This window comes from Nerophis lumbriciformis, linkage group LG14, assembly GCF_033978685.3.
Source record: "Nerophis lumbriciformis linkage group LG14, RoL_Nlum_v2.1, whole genome shotgun sequence".
In the NCBI taxonomy this organism is placed as follows: Eukaryota; Metazoa; Chordata; class Actinopteri; order Syngnathiformes; family Syngnathidae; genus Nerophis; species Nerophis lumbriciformis.
In genome coordinates this window covers 42,180,540-42,201,535 of record NC_084561.2, presented here as the reverse complement: position 1 = coordinate 42,201,535, position 20,996 = coordinate 42,180,540, and the positions used below count along the sequence as shown (strand labels likewise).

The 20,996-nt window shown below is 41.6% G+C and overlaps 1 protein-coding gene across 3 annotated transcripts in view; it reads left to right on the top strand.

Moving 5' to 3' along the window:
- Positions 1-15,522, top strand: part of LOC133616357 (phosphatidylinositol 4,5-bisphosphate 3-kinase catalytic subunit alpha isoform-like) — a 75,526-nt gene extending 60,004 nt beyond the window's left edge. For all 3 annotated transcript variants that reach the window (XM_061975514.2, XM_061975512.2, XM_061975513.2), the window contains 8 exons: positions 5,547-5,653; positions 5,782-5,903; positions 6,039-6,117; positions 7,629-7,799; positions 7,915-8,032; positions 12,411-12,562; positions 12,710-12,872; positions 15,079-15,522. In XM_061975514.2, coding sequence (XP_061831498.1) covers positions 5,547-5,653; positions 5,782-5,903; positions 6,039-6,117; positions 7,629-7,799; positions 7,915-8,032; positions 12,411-12,562; positions 12,710-12,872; positions 15,079-15,186 — 1,020 coding nt within the window. In that variant the 3' untranslated portion in view covers positions 15,187-15,522. The remainder of the gene's footprint in view (positions 1-5,546; positions 5,654-5,781; positions 5,904-6,038; positions 6,118-7,628; positions 7,800-7,914; positions 8,033-12,410; positions 12,563-12,709; positions 12,873-15,078) is intronic.
- The last annotated feature ends 5,474 nt before the right edge of the window (positions 15,523-20,996 follow it).

The following is a 20,996-nucleotide window of genomic DNA, read 5'->3' as shown; positions in this document are numbered from 1 at the left end:
GTTAATATTGTTAAGAAATTAAAGGTGTTTAATGAAAATACAAGTTTGTTTAATACATATAGTTAATATTGTTAACAAGTTAAAGGTGATTAATGATAATACAAGCATGTTTAACACATATAGTTAATATTGTTAAGTTAAAGGTGTTTAAAGATAATGCAAACATGTTTAACACATATAGTTAATATTGTTAACAAGTTAAAGATGTTTAGTGATAATGCAAGCATGTTTAACACATATAGTTAATATTGTTAATAAATTAAAAGTGTTTAATGATAATACAAGAATGTTTAACACATAGTTAATATTGTTAACAAGTTAAAGGTGTTTAAAGATAATACAAGCATGTTTAACACTTATAGTTAATATTGGTAATAAGTTAAGGTGTTTAAAGATAATACAAGCATGTTTAACACATAGTTAATATTGTTAACAAGTTAAAGGTGTTTAAAGATGATACAAGCATGTTTAACACTTATAGTTAATATTGGTAATAAGTTAAAGGTGTTTAAAGATAATACAAGTATGTTTAACACATATAGATTCCTTTCTTTCATGAAGACAAGAATATAAGTTGGTGTATTACCTGATTGTGATGACTTGCATTGATAGGAATCAGACAGTAGTGCTGATAAGGTCCGCATTTTCGAATGGAGGAGAAAAAAAGTCCTCCTTTCTGTCCAATACCACATGAAAGTGGTTGGTTTTTGGCATTTTATTTATCCAGCTTCCGTACTCCTTTGTATACACTTTACAAGAAATACATTGTCGGCAAACTCCGTAGCTTGCTAGCTTGTGCACGCCAGCTTTCTGAGACTCTTATTTTGGTAGCGCAGGCAGGATGAAGAAGCGCTTTTATTGTGCAACTGTGCAGTCAGTCTTTGGAGCTTTGACGACAGGTACGGCGCCAGAGTCTGTTCAAATAAAGTGTTTCTCGCCTTCCAGTCGGTAATTTTAATGAGCTGGCAGCAGCCAGCGTCATCTCAGAAGACCCTCGGGTGCCGTGAATGTCAATCAAGTGACGTCATCGTGAAGATTTATGATCGCTCATGTTTAGGACTATTTTTTTAATGGCTGGCTGGCGGTCGACTGACACACCCTCCGAGATCGACCGGTAGCTCGCGATCGACGTAATGAGCACCCCTGCTCTACACGTACCTGAACACTCACCACTTTATTAACTTGCTTAGCTCTGATAGAGATCTGCTGTGCAAGATGTTTTTAACATTTTATTATGTTTTTAAATTTTACATTTTTTTTTATTATTGTTTGTTGTCTTAAGACTATTTTATGTAGGTTGTTTTAAAAGCACTGAGCTGGATTGCTGTCCAATTTTGTTGTTTCCATACAATGACAATAAAGGTATTCTGATTCCAAAATAAATAACAGCCCCACTTTGCATTAACTTGGTGTGCTTAGTTGAATAACTTTTATGGTAGTTGTATTGATAAAAATATGTGATATTTCGCTCTACTTTAATTTTCTGAACTTCTGCTTCTTGTTTTCTGACCACACAACCTCCGTAAGCTGCCGATTGACATCCCCCACAGTTACAACATTTAACAGTGACATTGCATCCACATTTTCCATAATCGTGTTCTCCTCCACACCGTCCACAACGTTGATTAGATCGACATACTCTCGCTATGTGTCCATATCTTTGACAATTATAACACCTCACATTAGGTGTGGCGAAATTATTCTCTGCATTTGACCCATCACCCTTTGATCACCCCCTGGGAGGTGAGGGGAGTAGTGAGCAGCAGCGGTGGCCACGCCCGGGAATCATTTTTTGGGTGATTTAACCCCCAATTCCAACCCTTGATGCTGAGTGCCAAGCAGGGAGGTAATGGGTCCCATTTTTATAGCCTTTGGTATGACTCGGCCGGGTTTGAATTCACGACCTACCGATCTCAGGGTGACAATCATTGGTACTTTAACTTTTTAACTTTAACCTTGTCGGCAGTGGAACATACGGTCGAACGTATCCTGTTATAATGCGCCTTGGCAATACTTCTTCCTCAAAACGCAACATCAATAACTCACTTTGTTATTTTTCGCTCTCTCAACGCAAACAGTTTCTTAATTTCAGTGACATGTCCCGCTTTGATTTCCTCTCTTATTTCTTCCAGTTTGGCTTGTACAGGGATGCCTGTCACCACCATAATAATAGATTTGATTTGTAAAAATCACTTTATATTGAGTAAACAATCTCAAAGTGCTACAGTGTATTAAAAAAAATAACAAAATAAATAAAAAGAAAATAGAGAAATAAATAAAAATAAAAACTAGAACAGCCAAATAGCTATAACTAGTATGCATACAGTGGGGCAAAAAAGTATTTAGTCAGCCACCAATTGTGCAAGTTCTCCCACTTAAAATGATGACAGAGGTCTGTAATTTTCATCATAGGTACACTTCAACTGTGAGAGACAGAATTTGAAAAAAAAATCCAGGAATTCACATTGTAGGATTTTTAAAGAATTTATTTGTAAATTATGGTGGAAAATAAGTATTTGGTCAATAACAAAAATTCAACTCAATACTTTGTTATTGCCAACAAAGGTTATATTACAGAGGTCAAACGATTACTATAGGTCTTTACCAGGTTTGCACACACAGTAGCTGGTATTTTGGCCCATTCCTCCATGCAGATCTTCTCGAGAGCAGTGATGTTTTGGGGCTGTCGCCGAGCAACACGGACTTTCAACTCCCTCCACAGATTTTCTATGGGGTTGAGGTCTGGAGACTGGCTAGGCCACTCCAGGACCTTCAAATGCTTCTTACGGAGCCACTCCTTCGTTGCCCGGGCGGTGTGTTTGGGATCATTGTCATGCTGGAAGACCCAGCCACGTTTCATCTTCAAAGCTCTCACTGATGGAAGGAGGTTTTGGCTCAAAATCTCACGATACATGGCCCCATTCATTCTTTCCTTAACACGGATCAGTCGGCCTGTCCCCTTAGCAGAAAAACAGCCCCAAAGCATGATGTTTCCACCCCCATGCTTCACAGTAGGTGTGGTGTTCTTGGGATGCAACTCAGTATTCTTCTTCCTCCAAACACGACGAGTTGAGTTTATACCAAAAAGTTCTATTTTGGTTTCATCTGACCACATGACATTCTCCCAATCCTCTGCTGTATCATCCATGTGCTCTCTGGCAAACTTCAGAGGGGCCTGGACATGCACTGGCTTAAGCAGGGGGACACGTCTGGCACTGCAGGATTTGATTCCCTGTCGGCGTAGTGTGTTACTGATGGTAACCTTTGTTACTTTGGTCCCAGCTCTCTGCAGGTCATTCACCAGGTCCCCCCGTGTAGTTCTGGGATTTTTGCTCACCGTTCTCATGATCATTTTGAACCCACGGGATGAGATCTTGCGTGGCGCCCCAGATCAAGGGAGATTATCAGTGGTCTTGTATGTCTTCCATTTTCTGATAATTGCTCCCACAGTTGATTTTTTCAGACCAAGCTGCTTGCCTATTGTAGATTCACTCTTCACAGTCTGGTGCAGGTCTACAATTATTTTCCTAGTGTCCTTTGACAGCTCTTTGGTCTTGGCCATAGTGGAGTTTGGAGTCTGACTGTTTGAGGCTGTGGACAGGTGTCTTTTATACAGATAACAAGTTCAAACAGGTGCCATTAATACAGGTAACAAGTGGAGGACAGAAGAGCTTCTTAAAGAAGAAATTACAGGTCTGTGAGAGCCAGAAATCTTCCTTGTTTGAAGTGACCAAATACTTATTTTCCACCATGATTTACAATTAAATTCTTTAAAATTCCTACAATGTGAATTTCTGGATTTTTTTTTCACATTCTGTCCCTCACAGTTGAAGTGTACATATGACGAAAATTACAGACCTCTGTCATCATTTTAAGTGGGAGAACTTGTTCAATCGGTGGCTGACTAAATACTTTTTTGCCCCACTGTATATCTAAAAAAAAAAAAAAAAGGCTTTTTTAAAAAGAAGGGCTTTTAAGCCCTTTTTAAAAGCATCTACAGTCTGTGGTGCCCTCAGGTGGTCAGGGAGAGCGTTCCACAGACTGGGAGCGACGGAGCAGAAAGCCCGGTCTCCCATTGTTTGTTCGTTGTTAGTTCCTCTCCTTTCACCCACAACCTTGCTTTCTATCACTTCCTTTCGAAAAAATGTTTTTAAGGTTCATCGCTCTATTTCATTTTTACATTTCATCAGCAGATTGCCATCTCCTATAACTTTCCCTGTTTAAACTTCTCCTGTTTCCTTCTTCACTCTCTTAGTCTTACTCACTGGGCTTAGTGCTAAAAAACTGACTTCAAATTTTAGGATGACTTTGTCCCTCGCAATCTTCTTCCTTGCATCTCCTTTCAAATTTTCCTCCTAAGCTCTCTTTTCACATTTTTTTCTTCTCTCGTTACTTCCGCCACCTTTTCTTCCACTCGCCAGTCTCGTCCAGTCCTTTCCCCCCTCTTCCAACCAACTCTGACATCGCCTCCACCCTGGTATCAGGTCGTGGGGTTTTCAGCTGATAACGCTTTTCAGCTGATTGGGCCAAATTAGATGCAGTTGTGAAACCTGCACAATGTAGAGGGAAAATGGGTGAGAAGAAGAGAGTTGGGGAGGGAGTGGAGGTGGCCAAGCAGGCTTCCACTCTGAACCTATTCCCATAAGGCTCCCACAAGGCCTAGGCCATACCAATTATATAGAATATCTGTCAGAATAATTGTATCTAAGTTATCACAAAACTTTGTGTTGCCATAAGTTCCCGGCGAGAAGACAAAAGCTGTCTTTGATCCTACCAAGAAGAAGGCTTGTAAAACTCCACTGTTTAGGATGGGAAGCAACATGAAGGTGTTCTGTTTCTTTGAACTGTTTGTAATCAAAAGCGGCGGCTGTTTACGACCCCCCCTCCCTTTAGAAACAGCTGTTGCCATGTAATCAGGGAAAGTCCAAATAAAAGAGGAGTCGTACAATCTTTCGTCAGAGCGTGGTGGAACTGTACAAAGTGTACAGTCCAGACGTTTCTCCTGAATTGAGCCAAATTGAATTCTGTCTGTTTAATTCCTTGCTTCTTGTCTTGTTTAATAGATGTCATCAGTGTTTGAACCTGACAATATCTCTATTTTGGACTGCGGTATATCAGACTTTGAGTGTATTTAATTCTCACTGCTTCTCAGCCAAACATGCAGACCGCAGCTTCTCCATATTCTCGTGGATAAATGTCCGCCGTTTATATCTCTATTTTGGACTGCGGTAAATCAGACTTTGAGTGTATTTAATTCTCACTGCTTCTCCGCCAAACACGCAGACCGCAGCTTCTCCATATTCTCGTGGATAAATGTCCGCCGTTTAGATATTCTTGATTCCGTCTTTTACTTTTCTAAGCCCTTGCTGTATTTACCAGGTCAGAGTTTTTGGAGAAGCAACACTTACAATCTAGTACTATAAGGCTGTGCTTCCACCTTTTCGTTGTCATACTTTTTGTTAGTAGAAAGCAATCTCGTTTTTTCAACAAAGCATCATGTCCATGCCTATTTATATAACAATTAACTTGTGTGGTTCTGTGTGAAGGTCCAGATGCGGTTCCTTGTGGACCAAATGAAAAGACCCGATTACATGGACGCGCTACAGAATTTCACATCTCCTCTCAACCCTGCGAACCAACTGGGCAGTCTGAGGTTAGGGGCGTGTGAATGGGTGTGAAAGGATAGAACACAATATAATAGAATACCTTGGATGTGTAGTGCGTCTAAGAGACAGGTACAACAAAGGGACACATAAATAATGCATGATTATTTCTGCACAGGTTAGATGAATGCAGGATCATGTCATCTGCAAAAAGACCATTGTGGCTCAACTGGGAAAATCCAGACATAATGTCTGAGTTGCTCTTTCAGAACAATGAGATTATCTTCAAAAACGGAGATGGTAAAAATACATGAGCTACATAATAAAACCAATAATACACACATATCCTAAAATATCGTAAATATGTAACAGCAGTTTAAGGGCTGGTATCATTTTTGTTATCAAACATTAATTATGACTGTCCTTGTGTTGTAGATCTGCGACAGGATATGCTGACTCTACAGATTATCAAAATCATGGAGAATATTTGGCAGAATCAGGGACTGGACCTACGGTACATGCTCTCTATCTTTGCCACTGTGTATACAGGTAAAAGCCAGTAAATTAGAATATTTTGAAAAACTTGATTTATTTCAGTAATTGCATTCAAAAGGTGTAACTTGTACATTATATTTATTCATTGCACACAGACTGATGCATTCAAATGTTTATTTCATTTAATTTTGATGATTTGAAGTGGCAACAAATGAAAATCCAAAATTCCGTGTGTCACAAAATTAGAATATTACTTAAGGCTAATACAAAAAAGGGATTTTTAGAAATGTTGGCCAACTGAAAAGTATGAAAATGAAAAATATGAGCATGTACAATACTCAATACTTGGTTGGAGCTCCTTTTGCCTCAATTACTGCGTTGGCGGGCCAATTTAGAACAGAAATACCATGGTCCGTCAACCAGGCACGGGTAGATTTTGCGCTGTGTGCAGGCGCCAAGTCCTGTTGGAACTTGAAATCTCCATCTCCATAGAGCAGGTCAGCAGCAGGAAGCATGAAGTGCTCTAAAACTTGCTGGTAGACGGCTGCGTTGACCCTGGATCTCAGGAAACAGAGTGGACCGACACCAGCAGATGACATGGCACCCCAAACCATCACTGATGGTGGAAACTTTACACTAGACTTCAGGCAACGTGGATCCTGTGCCTCTCCTGTCTTCCTCCAGACTCTGGGACCTCGATTTCCAAAGGAAATGCAAAATTTGCATGGTTGGGTGATGGTTTGGGGTGCCATGTCATCTGCTGGTGTCGGTCCACTCTGTTTCCTGAGATCCAGGGTCAACGCAGCCGTCTACCAGCAAGTTTTAGAGCACTTCATGCTTCCTGTTGCTGACCTGCTCTATGGAGATGGAGATTTCAAGTTCCAACAGGACTTGGCGCCTGCACACAGCGCAAAATCTACCCGTGCCTGGTTTACGGACCATGGTATTTCTGTTCTAAATTGGCCCGCCAACTCCCCTGACCTTAGCCCCATAGAAAATCTGTGGGGTATTGTGAAAAGGAAGATGCAGAATGCCAGACCCAAAAACGCAGAAGAGTTGAAGGCCACTATCAGAGCAACCTGGGCTCTCATAACACCTGAGCAGTGCCAGAAACTCATCGACTCCATGCCACGCCGCATTAACGCAGTAATTGAGGCAAAAGGAGCTCCAACCAAGTATTGAGTATTGTACATGCTCATATTTTTCATTTTCATACTTTTCAGTTGGCCAACATTTCTAAAATTCCCTTTTTTTGTATTAGCCTTAAGTAATATTCTAATTTTGTGACACACGGAATTTTGGATTTTCATTTGTTGCCACTTCAAATCATCAAAATTAAATGAAATAAACATTTGAATGCAGCAGTCTGTGTGCAATGAATAAATATAATGTACAAGTTACACCTTTTGAATGCAATTACTGAAATAAATCAAGTTTTTCAAAATATTCTAATTTACTGGCTTTTACCTGTATATCTCCCACTAAGAAATGATCTCATGTGTGGACTTGCGTGTTTGTTTTTGCCCCCAGCATGCTGCCATACGGCTGTCTGTCATTAGGAGACTGTGTGGGACTCATTGAAGTGGTTCGTAGCTCACACACTATCATGCAGATTCAGTGTAAAGGTGGCTTGAAAGGGGCTTTGCAGTTTAATTCAAACACTCTGCATCAGTGGCTCAAAGATAAGAACAAGGGCGAGATGTAAGTCCTTTCCACATTTTTAACCACATCATTTCACTGCACCATGTCCATCTCTGTGGCCTAATCATGCTTTGATGTTCCATTTTTTTTGTTATTTGTATGTAATTGATTGCAGGTATGATATGGCGGTGGATCTTTTCACAAGGTCATGTGCTGGCTACTGCGTAGCTACGTTTATTCTTGGTATTGGAGACAGGCACAACAGCAACATTATGGTCAAAGACGATGGACAGGTAACCACACACACAACTGTAATGTGTTACCATTTTTTTTTTTTCCCCCCAACTTTTTTTATTGGCATTTTCAAATAGACAGAAAAAAGTGCAAGTCGAAATAGTACAATTTTGAAGTCAGTAAATTATTCACACCCTTTCCCTTAAAACCCAAACCACCCACCCACCCACCATCCCACCCCACTCAGGTCCCACCAATGAGGGACAAATGGCACACTTATATAACAAGACAAAGACAGACACATTCTCACACACACACACACACCTATACGAGGCCAGAGACAGACAGACGGGCTGAAAAGGAGAGAGAGGGAGAAAAAAAAAAAAATATATATATATATATATAAAAAATATATAATAATAATAATAATAAAATAAAAATGTAATAATAATAATAATAATATATAGTAAAATAAAAATAGAATAAAATAATAATAATAAATAAAAGGGAGATTATTCCTCATCTGCATCTGGTCATAGGTCAAGAGAGTTGACATACAGCAAAAAAGGACTCCATGAGCTTTCAAATGCTTGAGCCGAGCCTTTTAGCGAAAACCTAAGTTTTTCCAGTTTTAGATTGTAGAGAAACTCTCTAATCCAACGGCCGTGTGATGGAGGGCGAGCCAGCTTCCAATTGAACAAGATCAATCGCCTGGCCAGCAAGGTCGTAAAAGCAACAACGCGTATTAGTGGTACCGGGCACATGTTATCGGGGCATACGCCAAAAATAGCTGATAATGGGTTGGGAGGAAAATTTTGACCGTATGCTTTTCCAATTGTGTCAAAAATGTCCTCCCAAAAGGAACATAGTTTAGAGCAGGACCAGAACATATGGACGTGATCAGCAGGAGATTGTTTGCATCTATTGCAGGTATTGCTAACAGTGGGGTAGATTTTGGATAGTTTTGAATTAGTGTAGTGAATTTTATGGATTACTTTGCATTGGATGAGACTATGACGGGCACATATTGAGGAGGAGTGAACCAATTTCAGGGCAGAGTTCCAGTGTTGATCGGATATGTTGGTATTAAGATCGCTCTCCCACGAGGCTCTTATCACTGATAGAGAGTTTGGAGCAACTGAACTTAAGGAGGTATATAACACGGAGATATTAATTTTGAAATTATTGATACCAGATTGAAATTTGCTCCCAAGTCAAATTCCTTGTGTGTTAATAAACATACTTGCTTGACAATAAATCTTATTGTGATTCTGATTAAATGTCTCCTATTGTACAATTTTTCAATGATTTTAAGTAGGCCTCTGAGGTCCCACAATGGTGAATTCAACGTTGATTGCCTAAACAATAACCTTGATGCTGGAATTCAGACAATTTTAAAGTTTGTACTAGGAACATGCTGTTTGTGTGTCTGTGGCTTTAAAGGCCTACTGAAATACGATTTTCTTATTTAAACGGGGATAGCAGGTCCATTCTATGTGTCATACTTGATCATTTCACGATATTGCCATATTTGATTGTTTTGAGGTTGTGGAGCTCCTCACATCTGCACATTGTTTACAATCATGGCCACCAGCAGCGAGAGCGATTCGGACCGAGAAAGCGACAATTTCCCCATTAATTTGAGCGAGGATGAAAGATTTGTGGATGAGGAAAGTGAGAGTGAAGGACTAGAGGGCAGTGGGAGCGATTCAGATAGGGAAGATGCTGTGAGAGGCGGGTGGGACCTGATATTCAGCTGGGAATGACTAAAACAGTAAATAAACACAAGACATATATATACTCTATTAGCCACAACACAACCAGGCTTATATTTAATATGCCACAAATTAATCCCGCATAACAAACACCTCCCCCCTCCCGTCCATATAACCCGCCAATACAACTCAAACACCTGCACAACACACTCAAGCCCACAGCCCAAAGTACTGTTCACCTCCCCAAAGTTCATACAGCACATATATTTCCTCAAAGTCCCCAAAGTTACGTACGTGACATGCACATAGCGGCACGCATGTACGGGCAAGCGATCAAATGTTTGGAAGCCGCAGCTGCATGCGTACTCACGGTACCGCGTCTGCGTATCCAACTCAAAATCCTCCTGGTAAGAGTCTCTGTTGTCCCAGTTCTCCACAGGCCAATGGTAAAGCTTGACTGTCATCTTTCGGGAATGTAAACAATGAAACACCGGCTGTGTTATCCGGCAAAACAGTCAGGGGGTGCATTCTACGGCGGGGGTGCGTTATCCAGCACAACACCTGCCGCAATACACCGCTTCCCACCTACAGCTTTCTTCTTTGCTGTCTCCATTGTTCATTGAACAAATTGCAAAAGATTCACCAACACAGATGTCCAGAATACTGTGGAATTTTGCGATGAAAACAGACGACTTAATAGCTGGCCACCATGCTGTCCCAAAATGTCCGCTACAATCTGTGACGTCACGCGCTGACGTCATCATACCGAGACGTTTTCAGCAGGATATTTCGCGTGAAATTTAAAATTGCACTTTAGTAAGCTAACCCGGCCGTATTGGTATGTGTTGCAATGTTAAGATTTCATCATTGATGTATAAACTATCAGACTGCGTGGTCGGTAGTAGTGGCTTTCAGTAGGCCTTTAATGCTCATGAGCTGTGTTTGTCCATGCCTGTCTCTGACAGTGTGTGGCTACATGAAGCACTGTTGTGTTCATAATCCACTTTTTACTACTGTATTTATTCAATGTAATAGTTGCCATGTATCTACAGAGCCCCTAAAGCAGGGGTGTCAAACTCAAATACAGAGTGGGCCAAAATTTAAAACTGAACAAAGCCGCGGGCCAAGGTTGAACAAATTAACCTTTTAATAGGGACCCAAACAAGTTTTGCATTGAATATTGAACAAGCAAGGCTTATATAACTTTATAGTGACATGCAAAATCCAGTTTCAAATAATAATAATTAAAAAATATCAATGGCATATCAAATACAATTTAAATAAAAATTGAATGCCTCTTTTCTATTTGCAGCCTTCTGAGGTAAATATCAACATTAACTTTTTCCACAGGCTAATAAATGTGAAAATAAAATAATAAATAACGGGCCTGAGTTTGACACCCATGCCCTAAAGCAGGGGTGCTCATTACTTCGATCGCGAGCTACCGGTCTATCTCGGAGGGTATGTCAGTCGATCACCAGCCAGGCATTAAAAAAAATAGTCCTAAAAATGAGCGATCATAAATCTTCACTATGACATCACTTTCGTCACTTTATTGACATTCACGGCACCCGAGGGTCTTCTGAGATGACGCTGGCTGCTGCCAGCTCATTAAAATTACCGACTGAAAGGCGAGAAACACTTTATTTCAACAGACTCTGGCGCTGTACCTGGCGTCAAAACTCCAAAGACCGACTGCACAGTTGCACAATAAAAGCTCTGCTTCATCCTGCCTGCGCTAACAAAATGAGTCTCAGAAAGCTGGTGTGCACAAGCTAGCAAGCTACGGAGTTTGCCGACAATGTATTTCTTGTAAAGTGTATACAAAGGAGTACGGAAGCTGGACAAATAAGATGCCAAAAACCAACCACTTTCATGTGGTATTGGACAGAAAGGAGGACTTTTTTTCTCCTCCATTCGAAAATGCGGACGTTTTTAGCACTACTGTCTGATTCTAATCAATGCAAAAGTCATCAGAATCAGGTAATACACCAACTTATATTCTTGTCTTCATGAAAGAAAGGAATCTATATGTGTTAAACATGCCTGTATTATCTTTAAACACCTTAACTTGTTAACAATATTAACTATATGTGTTAAACATGCTTGTATTATCTTTAAACACCTTAACTTGTTAACAATATTAACTATATGTGTTAAACATGCTTGCATTATCTTTAAACACCTTTAACTTATTAACAATATTAACTATATGTGTTAAACATGCTTGTATTATCATTAAACAGCTTTAACTTGTTAACAATATTAACTATATGTGTTAAACATGCTTGTATTATCTTTAAACACCTTTAACGTATTAATAATATTAACTATATGTATTAAACACGCTTGTATTATCATTAAACACCTTTAACTTGTTAACAATATTAACTATTATGTATTAAACATGCTTGCATTATCTTTAAACACCTTTAACTTGTTAACAATATTAACTATATGTATTAAACATACTTGTATTATCATTAAACACCTTTAATTTATTAACAATATTAACTATATGTATTAAACATTCTTGTATTATCATTAAACATCTTTAATTTATTAACAATATTAACTATGTGTTAAACATGATTGCATTATCATTAAACACCTTTAATTTATTAACTATATGTGTTAAACATGCTTGCATCGTTTAAATTTAGAGTTGGTATAAAATCTCGTGGTCATGTTGTGGTCAAAGATTTACTTTGTTGTCCCCCAGTTGTTCCATATAGACTTTGGACATTTCCTGGATCACAAGAAGAAGAAATTTGGCTATAAGAGAGAGCGAGTGCCCTTTGTATTGACCCAAGACTTCCTCATTGTCATCAGTAAGGGTTCCCAGGAGTGTGCCAAAACCAAAGAGTTTGAAAGGTACTCTTCCTTGTCACACCATTTTTAAATACAAACCAGTGAGCAATGAGCATGTTATTTTATTAATACTGTCTGGTCTTGCTGAGGGTGAAACATTGGCTTTGTAGTGTTACCTGATTGAATCATTAATGTGTCTTAACCCTCCAGGTTCCAGGAAATGTGTTATAAAGCTTACCTTGCAATCCGGCAGCATGCTAACCTGTTCATCAACCTATTCTCCATGATGCTGGGTTCCGGCATGCCTGAGTTGCAGTCATTTGATGACATTGCTTACATTAGGAAGACACTTGGACTGGAAAAAACTGAACAGGTATAATATTCATGATAACATTGTCTTTTGTCATTTGTCTTTTTTTTTGATTAATAATAAACATGCCAAATGTGATACAGCCCTGCTCCTGTACAATATACTGCAGCAAATTGACCTGAGTTGTTACCTTGCTAGTTGCCATCAAGTAATTAACGCCATTATGCCTCTATTTCTGGCTTCCTCCCACCTCCAAAGACATTAACTTGGGGATAGGTTGATTGGCATATACACACAAATATATCAACACTGAATTGGCCCTAGTGTGAATTAGGGATGTCCCGATCCAGGTTTTTGCACTTCCGATCCGATACCGATATTGTTTTTGCACTTCCGTTCCGATACCGATACTGACCGATACTGGCCTATCCGAGCATGTATTAAAGTTTAAAGTTATTTAGCATACTTAGTTGTCAGAATCATGTTGAAAAGGGTTTTAAGTACTCTTGATAACAACTAGCCAGCTGAATTAGGGGAGTTTGAATAATACACAATGGTTGGTAACAAGAAACTGACCTGTTTATTCAAGGATAAACACAAAATAGACAAAATTATACATGACAAACAGAAATGGCATCATTGAACTAGGGCTGGGCGATATGGCCTTTTTTTAATATTGCGATATTTTAAGGCCATATTGCGATACACGATATATATCTCGATATTTTGCCTCAGCCTTGAATGAACACTTGATGCATATAATCACATCAGTATGATGATTATATGTGTTTTAATTGATTGACTGAGACTTTTATTAGTGGGTTGCACAGTGAAGTACATATTCCGTACAATTGACCACTAAATGGTAACACCCCAATAAGTTTTTCAACTTGTTTAAGTCGGGGTCCACTTAAATTGATTCATGATACAGATATATACTATCAGATATATACTATCATCATAATACAGTCATCACACAAGATAATCACATTGAATTATTTACATTATTTATAATCCGGGGTGTGGAGGGGGGCGCCGGATGTAAGTGTCAAAAAGACAGCCATAAGACTTTGATATGAGAGTAAATCTAAAGTTAAAATATAGGGTAGAAATGCACCCATTTGCAGGAAATGTAGTCTTGATTTTCAAAATTGTCTTTCAAGGCTTGCGTGTCTACATTAAAACATTCTTCTTCATACTGCATTCATATATGCTACTTTTAAACTTTCATGCAGAGAAGGAAATCACAACTAAATAGATCACTAATTTTTTCAGACGGTGTTGATCTTGAAATTTTTGCCTCAGCATTTTGATGGTGTGGACGTGTGGCACCGAACGGAGATAAGCGTCTCGACAGACATTACAATATTTGAACAATGGTGACGAAAACGGTTTTCTCTGACGTGTCCGTGTGTCGAAAATTGTTGTGCGCTTATTTTTTTATTTGATTTTGTGCGTGGCATAGATTTGCCGTGCGCAGAGGACGTTTGAGCAGGCGCGCACCTTAGCGGCTGCGCTAGCATCACAGCTAACGTTAGCCATGCTGCTACCTCTCTGCTCGGGGAGGACGTATACGTATGTGACGTATGACGTGACAGTATGTGACGTATGACGTGACAGTATGTGACGTGTGTAAGAAGGTGCGCTCGCTGTCTGTGAGAGGGAGACACAGGAAAGAGTGAGAAGAGCCTGTCGTGTAATGCCAGCAGCTAAAAGCAACTGCGTGAGATTCCACAGACCTGTGGATGTGTTGAAGGTGTGCTGGAAAATGCGGAACGGAAATTACGGAGCAGCAGAAAATTGGAATGTATTATTTAAATCGGTGCGTTGAAAAACACGGACCCGAGTTCTTTTTTTAAACTGGATCTGGATCGGCATTTTCCCATGCCTTGCCGATACGCATTTTTTTGGCAAATATCGGCGGCCGATCCGATCCAAATATCGGATCGGGACATCCCTAGTGTGAATGTGAGTGTGAATGTTGTCTATCTGGGTTGGCCCTGTGATGAGGTGGTGACTTGTCCAGGGTGTACCCCGCCTTCCACCTGAGTGCAGCTGGGATAGGCTCCAGCACCCCGTGATAGAGACAAGCGGTAAAAAATGGATGGATGGATGGATGGATGCTTCAAGGTCGAAAAAAAAAAGCAGGACATCAATCAGATCCAGTGCATATTATCACCAAAAAAAACGAAAACTTTTATTAACCCAATTTCAGAAAATCATTGTACCGCCTGTTACTCCTGTCTCTCTGTTTTTGTTCCTGATGCAGGAGGCGTTGGACTATTTTATGAAACAAATGAATGACGCTCACCACGGGGGGTGGACCACTAAGATGGACTGGATTTTTCACACTATCAGACAACACGCACTAAACTGAGCCGCACACCAACCATTTCCATTCGCCGCTACGTGGTCCTCTCCTCGCTTGCAGGTTTGACGTGTCACTGAATTTTTTGGTCATACCGGTGTTCTCCAGTGTGTTGTTATCTGTGTTGGAGCCTCAATATACTGGAAGTTCCTTCATCGAGGCTGACCGAATGCATTCTTTGTTTTTGTTGATAGCTCTAGAACAGGGGTGTCAAACTCGAATACAGAGTGGGCCAACATTTTAAACTGAACAAAGCCACGGGCCAAGGTTGAACAAATTAACCTTTTAATAGGGACCCAAACAAGTTTTGCATTGAATATTGAACAAGCAAGGCTTACAGGTAAAAGCCAGTAAATTAGAATATTTTGAAAAACTTGATTTATTTCAGTAATTGCATTCAAAAGGTGTAACTTGTACATTATATTTATTCATTGCACACAGACTGATGCATTCAAATGTTTATTTCATTTAATTTTGATGATTTGAAGTGGCAACAAATGAAAATCCAAAATTCCAGGTCAGCAGCAGGAAGCATGAAGTGCTCTAACCATCACTGATGGTTTGGGTTGGTTTGGTTTGCATTTCCTTTGGAAATCGAGGTCCCAGAGTCTGGAGGAAGACAGGAGAGGCACAGGATCCACGTTGCCTGAAGTCTAGTGTAAAGTTTCCACCATCAGTGATGGTTTGGGGTGCCATGTCATCTGCTGGTGTCGGTCCACTCTGTTTCCTGAGATCCAGGGTCAACGCAGCCGTCTACCAGCAAGTTTTAGAGCACTTCATGCTTCCTGCTGCTGACCTGCTCTATGGAGATGGAGATTTCAAGTTCCAACAGGACTTGGCGCCTGCACACAGCGCAAAATCTACCCGTGCCTGGTTTACGGACCATGGTATTTCTGTTCTAAATTGGCCCGCCAACTCCCCTGACCTTAGCCCCATAGAAAATCTGTGGGGTATTGTGAAAAGGAAGATGCAGAATGCCAGACCCAAAAACGCAGAAGAGTTGAAGGCCACTATCAGAGCAACCTGGGCTCTCATAACACCTGAGCAGTGCCAGAAACTCATCGACTCCATGCCACGCCGCATTAACGCAGTAATTGAGGCAAAAGGAGCTCCAACCAAGTATTGAGTATTGTACATGCTCATATTTTTCATTTTCATACTTTTCAGTTGGCCAACATTTCTAAAAATCCCTTTTTTGTATTAGCCTTAAGTAATATTCTAATTTTGTGACACACGGAATTTTGGATTTTCATTTGTTGCCACTTCAAATCATCAAAATTAAATGAAATAAACATTTGAATGCATCAGTCTGTGTGCAATGAATAAATATAATGTACAAGTTACACCTTTTGAATGCAATTACTGAAATAAATCAAGTTTTTCAAAATATTCTAATTTACTGGCTTTTACCTGTATATAGGTATATAGATAATGTTGAGGTAAATATCAACATTAACTTTTTCCACAGGCTAATATATTTGAAAATAAACTGTGGACTGGACTTTCGCTGATGTGTTGGATCCACTATGGACTGGACTTTCACAATATTATGTCAGACCCACTCGACATCCATTGCTTTCTGTCTCCCCTAGAGGGGGGGGGGGGGGGGGGGGGGGGGGGGTTACCCACATCTGCGGTCCTCTCCAAAGTTTCTCATAGTCATTCACATCGACGTCCCACTGGGGTGAGTTTTCCTTGCCCTTATGTGGGCTCTGTACCGAGGATGTCGTTGTGGCTTGTGCAGCCCTTTGAGACACTTGTGATTTAGGGCTATATAAATAAACATTGATTGATTGATTGAAAATAACAATGAATAAACCAACCATTCAGGACTTTAAACTGCTCAGTTTGCAACACACTGATCTAATCTGGTGTGCCCAAGCCGGATACCTGGCATCTTTTCTTGGATGCTAGTTCATTAATGTCGGGGCTCAGGCTTTGAGCTGAGGCAACCTTCATTATCGAACTAAGGTGTTCATCAGTCATTATATTTCGCAGTCCACCCGGACCACAGTCTTGGGGGCGTGCCTTAAAGGCACTGCCTTTAACGTCCGCTTTTCATCCATTTTAACGACGTGCCGGCCCAGTCTCAAGATATGTGCGGCTTCTGTACGCACACTAGAGATGCGCGGTTTGCGGACACAACCGCGGAGTCCGCGGATTATCCGCGGATCGGGCGGATGAAATTAAAAAAAATAAGATTTTATCCGCTCGCGGGTCGGGTCGGGCGGATTAATTAGATATTTTTTTATTTTTTTATTTTTTTATTTTTTTTTGCGGGTGGCAGTTAAACCAATTCGGAAATATATATACATAGTTAAATGTTGTTACCCACATACGAAAAACGAGCAGGCACCTGCTGCATATGCCACAACAGAAGAAAAAAAAAAAAGAGATGGACACTTTTACGGAGCGGAGAAGGGACGCCTCGCCGGGGTCCGGGACCGAGGCCCCTTCCCCCGAGAGGGCCCCACCGGGAGCCGTAGCTGAGGCGATCCGCGAGAAGGGCCCGACGCACGTCCAGGGTCACTACCGCGCCCACCGCACCGACACCCCGCCTCGTCCGCTTTCGCCGCGGCCGGCGTCACGCGCAGCAGGTAAGCAGCTTACCTGCCCGCCACCCCCGTGGCCGGGGGCTCGTAACATGGGTCACTCCGCGCGCTCCGCCCGCGCAGCTTACCTGCTTGCCACCCCTGTTGCCGGGGGCGCGTAACAGGGGTCACTCCGCGCGCAGTGCGCTCACGAAAGGGGTGGGGCTCACCCTGGTTGATATAGAGAGCAGGACGGTGGCCATGGAATTTCATTTAAGGTTTGTGATAAACCATCAAACTCATTCGTTAAAAGGACTCTATAGTAATATAAAGCAAATTTTTCTGGACATTATCATGCAAGAAAAGTTTATTTTTGGGATCGCGATCACCGCGTAATGATTTTTAAAGGTTGCATTACATTATTAACTGTCCCATGTGATCAGCCAGTGCGATTGGAAGTCCATGCTCAATTATTGCCTCCGTAAATAAAACTTCGGCCTTTATCACATCCAAAGAATCTGTTTGGGCGACGAAAAACGTTGAAAGTTTTCCACTTGTATCGCTAGCAACGGCATTAGACTTGTGTTTTTTTGTCCCAACGTGGTCTTTTACATCGCTAATTCCTCCGTGTCCGATCGAAAAATCTTGTCTGCACAAGGTGCAATTCGCGTAGTTTTCACCCTTTTTTTTTTTTAATTAATATTAGATATATAACAACGGGCGGATGGCGGGCGGGTGCAGTTCTGATCAAACGTTACATCGGGTGGATGGCGGATGGTTGACGACTTTCTGACGCGGTTGCGGATGAAAGAAATTGCCTATCCGCGCATCTCTAACGCACACGCACGTGAATGCAACGCATACTTGATCAACAGTGATACAGGTTACACTGAGGGTGCCCGTATAAACAACTTTAACACTGTTAGAAATACACGCCACACTGTGAATCCACACCAAACAAGAATGACAAACACATTTCGGGAGAACATCCGCACCGTAACACAACAAACACAACAGAACAAATACCCAGAATCCTTTGCAGCACTAACTCTTCCGGGACGCTACAAAATACACCCCCGCTACCACCAGAACTCCCCCCCCCCACACACACACACACACACACTTTATGTGACTGGGCAAGCACTCGTCGGACTGAATGAAAAGCAGACGTGATGATTTTTGGGAGGGGCACTGAAATTTGGGAATCTCCCGGGAGGGTTGGCAAGTATGAGAATTAGCGGTGAATGCGGTGTTACCGCGGCACCGCCGCCGCATATAATCGGCGGGCCAGCTCTAGTGTTAATTTGATATCGCCTCAAGGGCCAAGGGAAATTACACGGCGGGCCAAATTTGGACGGCGGGCCAGAGTTTGACACCAATGCTCTAGAACATGGAGAATGGACATTGCTCCTTAAATGTGAGAGTAATCCATACTGTGTGTGTGCCTGTGTGTGTGTGTGCGTATTGTCCTGCTGCAAAAGGAGAGGCTTGGCAGGAAAACTTTTTCTAACCAGTGCCAAAAAGCTGGATGGCACAAAAAAATGATCAAAATCGGATAATGGTGTTTTACTTCAGTAGTGGGACCTGTGTGATGGCTGCCACTGCACATTGTTTTTAGTCTTCCGCCATGTTTGTGGTATAACAAGCTAAAGCGGGGACACGCCTTTGCCACTTTTAGTAACCTTTTGCATATGCAGAGCTCGTCATTTGCAACTTACCAGTATCCCCCCCCAGCCTTAAAGAGAAAGCACTGCATTTGTTGGTGGTGCACTCGAGTACTTTTGAACCAACTTTCAGGGTTATGTTGCGTCCTTAAAAGCCACCATTTGGAATTACTGGAACAATAATTATTATAACTTTCTGAAGGTTTTATGTATGTCTTTTTATTCATTGTTACTGTGGCAAGCCCTCTCTTGCTATTGTTTGTGTCACTTTCTGTTGATGGGTTCCAGACAAGTGACAAAGGCAATTTGTTTACAGTTTTCACTTCGGGGCAAACATTTCAATATAGCCACTGTTTAGTTTTTTATTTTCAAGTTTCTACAGACATTGACAAAGCAGTCACTGCAAACTTTAGCGTGTTCGGACTCGGCTCCACCCGAAGAGAGCGACAGGCTCAGCGCTGCGATTCTTTTTTGGTTGTTTTGTGTACTTGTGTTCCCTATGTGAAGGACTGATTAAGGAACTCTGTAATAACGTCCCTATTGGAATAATATCCACAGACGAAAGCAGCCCATGCATTTGGCAATTTAGCTCTGAATTTTACTTGACTACTTACTGTGACTGCACTTGTTTGCCCCCTAGAGTCCACAGAAACTGGACGTGAGACATTCATAGCGGGCCGTGCATTTTGTACCGGGGCCTTCAGTTGGGACTTGGATAATTTAATCCACCTTTTAACACTACTATCATGCCCCATTGATAATGTACAAAAATGCAGTAGAACAAAACAAGGCTTTTTTTAATCTATGGGACTGATGATACCATCATAACATAAGGAAAGGTGGTCATCCATCCATCTTCCGCATATCCGAGGTCGAGCCCAGACTTCCCTCCGAGGCGTTCCCAGGCCAGCCGGGAGACAGTCTTCCAAATGTGTCCTGGGTCTTCCCCGTGGCCTCCTACCAGTCGGACGTGCCCTAAACACCTCCCTAGGGAGGCGTTCGGGTGGCATCTGGCTACTCTCGATGTGGAGGAGCAGCAGCTTTAGTTTGAGCTCCTCCCGGAGGGCAGAGCTTCTCACCCTATCTCTAAAGGAGAACCCCGCCACCCGGCGGAGGAAGCTCATTTCAGCCACTTGGACCCGTGATCTTGTCCTTTCGGTCATAACCCAAAGCTCATGACCATAGGTGACGATGGGAACGTAGATCGACCGGTAAATTGAGAGCTTTGCCTTCCGGCTCAGCTCCTTCTTCACCACAAAGGATCGATACAGCGTCCGCATTACTGAAGACGCCGCACCGATCTGCCTGTCGATCTCACAATCCACTCTTCCCTCACTTGTGAACAAGACTCCGAGGTACTTCAACTCCTCCACTTGGGGTAGGGTCTCCTCCCCAACCCGGAGATGGCACTCCACCCTTTTCCGGGCGAGAACCATGGACTCAGACTTGGAGGTGCTGATTCTATTCCCAGTAGCTTCACACTCGGCTACGAACCAATCCAGTGAGAGCTAAAGATCCTAGCCAGATGAAGCCATCAGGACCACATCATCTGCAAAAAGCAGAGACCTAATCCTGCAGCCACCAAACCAGATCCCTTCAACGCCCTGACTGTGCCTAGAAATTC